This window comes from Oncorhynchus tshawytscha, unplaced genomic scaffold (genome assembly GCF_018296145.1).
Source record: "Oncorhynchus tshawytscha isolate Ot180627B unplaced genomic scaffold, Otsh_v2.0 Un_contig_1824_pilon_pilon, whole genome shotgun sequence".
Taxonomy (NCBI): Eukaryota; Metazoa; Chordata; class Actinopteri; order Salmoniformes; family Salmonidae; genus Oncorhynchus; species Oncorhynchus tshawytscha.
This window is the reverse complement of record NW_024609829.1, coordinates 409,343-418,165: the sequence shown is the minus strand read 5'-3', so window position 1 is coordinate 418,165 and position 8,823 is coordinate 409,343. Positions and strand designations below refer to the sequence as shown.

At 42.1% G+C, this 8,823-nt stretch overlaps 1 protein-coding gene across 1 annotated transcript in view; it reads left to right on the top strand.

The window, feature by feature from the left end:
• The window catches only part of LOC112247286 (kinesin-like protein KIF13B), a 75,951-nt gene continuing 67,128 nt past the window's right edge, over positions 1-8,823 (top strand). The window contains exons 1-2 of the mRNA XM_042319240.1: positions 1-402; positions 759-1,124. Coding sequence (XP_042175174.1) covers positions 1,055-1,124 — 70 coding nt within the window. The 5' untranslated portion in view covers positions 1-402; positions 759-1,054. The remainder of the gene's footprint in view (positions 403-758; positions 1,125-8,823) is intronic.

Genomic DNA, 8,823 nt, shown 5'->3' with positions numbered 1-8,823 from the left:
CTTATGTTGAGAGCTCGCGAACAGAATCGTCGGAATAGAACACGGTGCTGAGACAGAGAGTTGTTTGGCAAACAGGTGGAAAAATTGGCGACGAGAACGGAGACATTAATCTCAAACCACACAGCACTTCTCCGTTTGGAAGAAGAGTGTATTTTAAAACGTGGAACAGTGTCGTTAGCCGGTAGATTGAGCCCTAGCACTTTCTTGTACCTAAATCGCGAAGTTGAGTCCCTCGACCCAGCCCGTTAGCTGTTTGGCTAGCTAGCCAGTTGGCATTGCATTATTAGCTATGTAGCTCGCTAACTAGCACATTTTTGTCAGCCAAGGGGTTTGTTCGCGAAGCAAATATATTTCGTTGTTTGCATATGGAAGCTGTCACGGTATAAACTATTCAGTTATTAGGTATGCTTGTTGGGTGTGTCCTTTAATCAATATTTGCTGTCATTCTGTTTGAAGACAGACTATAGTTTAGTCCGAGGGCATGATGTCACACTAGTTTAACCCTGTATCAAAACTAACGATAATGTCGCTTGGTTAGCTCATAGCCAAGGTATCCATGAATAGCTGAGTTTAGCTGAGTTTTAAACGCTAACAGGTGAATGCCAAATGTGTGTCTACATCGCAAAAGCAACCGGCATTTAGTGATTTAGTTAGCGGCACCAGCTAACATGTGTGGACTCTTGTCTTGTGTGAAGCTCATCAGAGTTATTGCTTGTTTTCAGCATTTATTGACGTATTTTCTGGATTTTATTTTACAGATTAAACCCCTCGGGACATGCATGATCTGGAGAATAGCTGTTTATTGAAGATTTGCTGAAGGAGAGAGAATTCCCCTCCTAGTAGCAAGCCATTGTGTGATGATGGAAAATGCAATGTATGAGGACGAACCTTTGTAACTAACTTAGCTGGCTGACCAGGCAGTTGGCACCACATATCAAGGATTCTGGATGATTATTCGACTAGAGTCCATTGGGGATCATTATTATCTTTTGGAGAGGTCCTGTAACTTATCGCCGTGACAGTCGCATTGTCTGTCCGTCTGACAGTGGACACAATGGGGGAGACCAGTCTCAACGAATCGAATGTGAAGGTCGCAGTACGTGTTCGTCCTATGAACAGGAGAGGTGAGTAGCATTTACTAGCATATCGCTAAATTGATGACTTAACACTCGGCTCAGTTGTTGTGAGACGGGCCTAAAATCCACGGTACTAAATGGTTTTTATACACCCTGGCCCATAATACACAAACTAGCTGCCTATTCAAAAAGTTCATGTTATCTGCCTGAACATGTGTAGTCACCCTTTCATAACATAAGCCGCTATAATAAATGCACGGTGACATGCCTCCAGATAATGAATCTGTGCGCGCGCACCCAAATGATTATTTCAATTATAATTCGGGCTAAGAATGCTGCTCAGGGGAAATAAATGACATTTTAGCCGTGTGCCTAGTCGAATTTAGCCGTGGGAGAACATATCTGGAAGAACAGGAGTCTATTGAGGCGGAAAATACAGAGTCTAGCTACAATGTAGCGGACCATGTCACGTGTGCCTTTTCACAGAGTGTAGAAATCGGTCACAAGACGGGGGAACTCGCTTTCGTAGCCTCCAACCAAAGCGGTTTAGCATGCAATGAAACAAGCCCAGGGCAGTCTCGGTATGTATCCTTTCAGACAGTTATATCCCCCACTACTCGTATCCTTGTCCATTTTGATAGTAGCCCACCGTCTACGAATGAATTGGATTCCCACCAAAACAGATCATAGACTGAAGCCTCTTTTTTGAAGATAAACTGTAATAGATTGTTAATAACCACATAACTCAGAACATAACATCATTTTGTCTTTCACACTGTTGATGGAACCTTATGTTTGGTTTATACGTCATTGACATCTCAATGTGTCCCCTGTGTTTTGGCAAGGCATCATATTTCTCTTTCAACCTTGCCCTGTGTGTGTGTCAGTCGGAGCTAGCTGGTCTCTGGCTGTGCTGGACAAAGGCAGGAAGGGAGTCAGTTTGAAAGGACTATTTGCTAGCTTTGCATAACTGACCATGTTCCCATGGTGGTAGAGGAGTTATTGAGAGGCTAGGCCTTCGAAGAACAGCCTCTTCGGCTCCATCCCAGTCACAGCATAGACACAGTTTTTCCATTTCCACACTGATGTCATGCCCATTGTACCACCAACCAAGCCCAGTGCTGTTTCACTTACCGCATGGAAGAAAGCAAAAGTGCCAGTGGAATATTTGCTGGTACTGGAGAGAATCTGGTGAAAGACTTTTAAAAATTTATTTAAATTGATCCGTTATTTTACCAGGTAAGTTGACTGAGAACACGTTCTCATTTGCAGCAACGACCTGGGGAATAGTTACAGGGGAGAGGAGGGGGATGAATGAGCCAATTGTAAACTAAGATGAGATACTCATCATTGCATTTTACCTCAGATATTTTTCTTCTATTTCCTTTGAGAAAAGGGAAGATCTCAATGCTATTCCTGAAAGTCATCGAGCAGTCATAACTAGTTATAACATGATTAGCAGGTGTATGAACACACACACTGATTCCGTACTACCAGTGAACTCTGTGTGGCCTTAACGTAGCCTTTTAACACCATTTGAAATAGGGCTGGGTGGTATAGCTTATTTTATTATATCATTATTATATATCATTATCCCCTGCCAGTCAAGGAGCAAATTTGTTGTTCCTCGACCATGAGACACTTGCGTTCAGTCTGCATGGTCAATGCAGCACATGCAACAATTTTGTTGACAAAAATGCTGTTTTCATTTTGCTTCTTAAAATATAAATCCACTAGCGTTCTATAATTACACTAATAGTTTTTCTTACATTTGCAAACTGCTCATTTGTTTTAGCAACTTGGGCTTAAATCGAGGTTAGTCGCTAGTACTAATCGTCAGAGGTGTGGACTCGAGTCACGTGACTTAAATTGAACCGAACACACCTGATTCAAATCATCAAAGCCTGATTATGAGTTGATCATTTTAGTCAGCTCTGTAGTAGAGGTCGACCGATTAATCGGAATGGCCGATTTCAAGTTTTCATAACAATCGGAAATCGGTATTTAAAAAAATAAAAAATAAATTGTTATACCTTTTTATTTAACTAGGCAAGTCAGTTAAGAACACATTATTATTTTCAATGACGGCCTAGGAACGGTGGGTTACGGTGGGCTGCCTTGTTCCAGCAAACAAGAGTAAGGTGCTTCTTTCCTCAAATATATATCATATGTGAATTTACATAAATATTGTGATTGGATGACAGCTGTGAGGATGATCAAATCAAATTTATTTATATAGCCCTTCGTACATCAGCTGATATCTCAAAGTGCTGTACAGAAACCCAGCCTAAAACCCCAAACAGCAAGCAATGCAGGTGTAGAAGCACGGTGGCTAGGAAAAACTCCCTAGAAAGGCCAAAACCTAGAGGAACCAGGCTATGTGGGGTGGCCAGTCCTCTTCTGGCTGTGCCGGGTGGAGATTATAACAGAACATGGCCAAGACGTTCAAATGTTCATAAATGACCAGCATGGTCGAATAATAATAAGGCAGAACAGTTGAAACTGGAGCAGCAGCACGGCCAGGTGGACTGGGGACAGCAAGGAGTCATCATGTCAGGTAGTCCTGGGGCATGCTCCTAGGGCTCAGGTCCTCCGAGAGAGAGAAGGAGAGAATTAGAGAACGCACACTTAGATTCACACAGGACACCGAATAGGACAGGAGAAGTACTCCAGATATAACAAACTGACCCCAGCCCCCCGACACAAACTACTGCAGCATAAATACTGGAGGCTGAGACAGGAGGGGTCAGGAGACACTGTGGCCCCATCCGAGGACACCCCCGGACAGGGCCAAACAGGAAGGATATAACCCCACCCACTTTGCCAAAGCACAGCCCCCACACCACTAGAGGGATATCTTCAACCACCAACTTACCATCCTGAGACCAGGCTGAGTATAGCCCACAAAGATCTCCGCCATGGCACAACCCAAGGGGGGGCGCCAGCCCAGACAGGATGACCACATCAGTGAATCAACCCACTCAGGTGATGCACCCCTTCCAGGGACGGCATGAGAGAGCCCCAGTAGGCCAGTGACTCAGCCACTGTAATAGGGTTAGAGGCAGAGAATCCCAGTGGAAAGAGGGAAACCGGCCAGGCAGAGACAGCAAGGGCGGTTCGTTGCTCTTGAGCCTTTCCGTTCACCTTCCCACTCCTGGGCCAGACTACACTCAATCATATGACCCACTGAAGAGATGAGTCTTCAGTAAAGACTTAAAGGTTGAGACTGAGTTTGCGTCTCTGACATGGGTAGGCAGACCGTTCCATAAAAATGGAGCTCTATAGGAGAAAGCCCTGCCTCCAGCTGTTTGCTTAGAAATTCTAGGGACAATTGGGAGGCCTGCGTCTTGTGACCGTAGCATACGTGTAGGTATGTACGGCAGGACCAAATCAGAGAGATGGGTAGGAGCAAGCCCATGTAATGCTTTGTAGGTTAGCAGTAAAACCTTGAAATCAGCCCTTGCTTTGACAGGAAGCCAGTGTAGAGAGGCTAGCACTGGAGTAATATTATAATTTTTTTTGGTTCTAGTCAGGATTCTAGCAGCCGTATTTAGCACTAACTGAAGTTTATTTAGTGCTTTATCCGGGTAGCCGGAAAGTAGAGCATTGCAGTAGTCTAACCTAGTAGTGACAAAAGCATGGATTAATTTTTCTGCGTCATTTTTGGACAGAAAGTTTCTGGTTTTTGCAATGTTACGTAGATGGGAAAAAAGCTGTCCTTGAAATGGTCTTGATATGTTCTTCAAAAGAGAGATCAGGGTCCAGAGTAACGCCGAGGTCCTTCACAGTTTTATTTGAGACGACTGTACAACCATCAAGATGAATTGTCAGATTCAACAGAAGATCTCTTTGTTTCTTGGGACCTAGAACAAGCATCTCTGTTTTGTCCGAGTTTAAAAGTAGAAAGTTTGCAGCCATCCACTTCCTTATGTCTGAAACACATGCTTCTAGCAAGGGCAATTTTGGGGCTTCACCATGTTTCATTGAAATGTACAGCTGTGTGTCATCCGCATAGCAGTGAAAGTTAACATTATGTTTTCGAATAACATCCCCAAGAGGTAAAATATATAGTGAAAACAATAGTGGTCCCAAAACGGAACCTTGAGGAACACCGAAATTTACAGTTGATTTGTCAGAGGACAAACCATTCACAGAGACAAACTGATATCTTTCCGACAGATAAGATCTAATCCAGGCCAGAACTTGTCCGTGTAGACCAATTTGGGTTTCCAATCTCTCCAAAAGAATGTGGTGATCGATGGTATCAAAAGCAGCACTAAGGTCTAGGAGCACGAGGACAGATGCAGAGCCTCGGTCCGATGCCATTAAAATGTCATTTACCACCTTCACAAGTGCCGTCTCAGTGCTATGATGCGGTCTAAAACCAGACTGAAGCATTTCGTATACATTGTTTGTCTTCAGGAAGGCAGTGAGTTGCTGCGCATGAGCCTTTTCTAAAATTTTTGAGAGGAATGGAAGATTCGATATAGGCCGATCGTTTTTTATATTTTCTGGGTCAAGGTTTGGCTTTTTCAAGAGAGGCTTTATTACTGCCACTTTTAGTGAGTTTGGTACACATCCGGTGGATAGAGAGCCGTTTATTATGTTCAACATAGGAGGGCCAAGCACAGGAAGCAGCTCTTTCAGTAGTTTAGTTGGAATAGGGTCCAGTATGCAGCTTGAAGGTTTAGAGGCCATGATTATTTTCATCATTGTGTCAAGAGATATAGTACTAAAACACTTGAGTGTCTCCCTTGATCCTAGGTCCTGGCAGAGTTGTACAGACTCAGGACAACTGAGCTTTGAGGGAATACGCAGATTTAAAGAGGAGTCCGTAATTTGCTTTCTAATAATCATAATCTTTTCCTCAAAGAAGTTCATGAATTTATCACTGCTAAAGTGAATGTCATCCTCTCTTGGGGAATGCTGCTTTTTAGTTAGCTTTGCGACAGTATCAAAAAGGAGTTTCGGGTTGTTCTTATTTTCCTCAATTAAGTTAGAAAAATATGATGATCGAGCAGCAGTAAGGGCTCTTCGGTACTGCACGGTACTGTCTTTCCAAGCTAGTTGGAAGACTTCCAGTTTGGTGTGGTGCCATTTCCGTTCCAATTTTCTGGAAGCTTGCTTCAGAGCTCAGGTATTTTCTGTATACCAGGGAGCTAGTTTCTTATGAGAAATGTTTTTAGTTTTTAGGGGTGCAACTGCATCTAGGGTATTGCGCAAGGTTAAATTGAGTTCCTCAGTTAGGTGGTTAACTGATTTTTATCGAATCAGAATCTAATCCTCTGTCCAAACTTTTGACTGCGACTGTATATTACCCTTAGTACTGTACAGTCACTGTTAATTAATTCCGATAATTTCTAATCTACAATGTTTTGCGTTGGTTACTGTCAATGAATTCAATATTATTCCAGCCTTCCTGTTCTCATTGTCAGAGTGGAATCATTGTTTGCAGAGTGCACAGCCTATGCTACACTAGTGAGAAACACGTTTTGATTCATTTAAATCCATTTTCAAGTTCTGTCAATTTAGTCTTTTGTTTGGAGTGCTCCTGTCAATGTTTATTAACGACATGCAGGCATAGAAGTAGGCCTATAGGCTACATTGCTTGTGCGCAAATGTAGACATATAAATCTTCCCATTTGGGGATGTGATAGTATTTCGGATTGTCTTAACGCACCACCACTAATGACCTGTGGAGCTTCTCAAAGTAATGTTTTCTTCAAATCAAACTGCAAGCAAAGTATGTTTTTACATCGATTTGAGAAGCACAATAGTTCCTCAATGTATTTGAAAAATCTTTCCAGCTCTCTCCCTTTCGATAACCACTCGGCATGAAAGGGAAAATGTCATGCTCTGATCCAGTGGAAACGTCATAAAATACGATTCTTATCCGTGCTTGACTTGGACTGATGTGTTTCGGTACTCATTTTGGGTGCTGGTACTGTTTATAGTTAGGTGCATGACCTCCACAATACTTTTGAGCTAATATTCTATAAGAGAAACAGGAGCTCAAGCAGTAGAACATTTTGGGTTGCCTGTACTCCGCTCCGGGTTAGCTCTTGCCGAAGTCAAGCACTGCTTCTTATCCTTTGCGCAATTAGCCTACATCTTTGTCTGTCCCGCGTTCATTGGTGCAGGAAACTCTGAGGGCCAAGAATATTTGATACAATGTTGGAAGTTCACTAGCACCAGCTTTAGGCCTGAGCAAGTTAATAGTTGATAAAATGTTTCAAGTTAGTTGCAGACAGGCCATGTGCAGCCAGTGTGATTTATAGGATATTTATTTTTATCAGAATATTTTCTACCTGTAGGCTGCAATGTTTTTATTTGTTGGCTATTTTTACCTAGTTGATAATGGAAGTTACTTTTTAGGTTTATCATTTTCATTTAAATTTGGATATAATTTTTATTAACCACATGACAATGCTTTTGTGATATGAAGACGTTATTATAAATGAAATGAAAATGTGCCTATGAAAACCATAACTGGCACGCAGATAGGTAGAAATGGGGAGATAAATCGGCATTCCACATGAGAAAGGTTGTTGATTCCGTGTGTAGCCTATTACCGGCATCTTCAGTAGAGTGATGTCAGAATCTACGAAAGCCAGCGGGAGAAGAATAGTTGGGTCAGGTTATGGTTTTTTCTCTGGCACCCTCTTGAAGCATCAGACTGTAAGTTTTAAGCATCAGACAAGCTCTATGCATATAGTTCATTTTATTTATCATTTATTACACTTAGGGTGTCCATAAATGGAAAAATACACTTTTGAGCAGTCGATTGGTCGAAAGAACCAGTATTTTTTTTTTTTTAGTCGGACAGCCCTATTGTGGTTGAAATGGAATGTGTATGGGTGTGTTTATAGCCTAGCTGTGGATTTTTTTTGTTTGTGTGTGTGTGTTCCTGTCTATGGTAAAACATTTATGAATTGTCAATATTAGACCCCAGAGGCCAAGAGGAAACACAGGGTTTTGAAAATAATTTAGTTTTTGAAATATTACTACCATGTGACTAAGAATACAGTGAGGAATCATTTTCTACATAGTCAAGTACAGATTAAATCTAGGCTACATCATAATATGGCAAAAGTGTGCTAATTTTTAAAATGTATTTTACCGTTATTTTACCAGGTAAGTTGACTGAGAACACTTTCTCATTTACAGCAACGACCTGGGGAATAGTTACAGGGGAGAGGAGGAGGATGAATGAGCCAATTGTAAGCTGGGGATGATTAGGTGATGGTATGAGGGACAGCTTGGGAATTTAGACAGGACACTGGGGTTAACACCCCTATTCTTACGATAAGTGCCATGGGATCTTTTAAATGAGAAAGCTGAATGTGGAAAGGGATTGGCCCATATTTAGGCTAGCAGTACAGTTGCTATTATTAGGCCTCTAAATGCACCGCTACACTAACTGACAAGGCCTTAGCCAAAATCATTGTGTCATATAGGCCTACAGTATCCATTAGTAGCCTATGTGACCCTTGTGGCAATTGAACTCGCAAACTTGGTTTTTGCGACAGTCAGCACCATCTTCCAATCAAGTAAGTAGTACTGAGCCATTTGGCTGAGCCTGAGTGGTGCATGTGATAGCTGTTGTCTCCAAGGCCAAGTGGTGAGTCATGGTTTGGCATCAGAGGGCCAGGGTCAAAGTGTGGTTGAGTCAATGTCCCACATCACATGAGGTATTTGTGTGAGGGAGGACTAATGGTTTCAGACACTTTGTTCTACTGTTATTGAT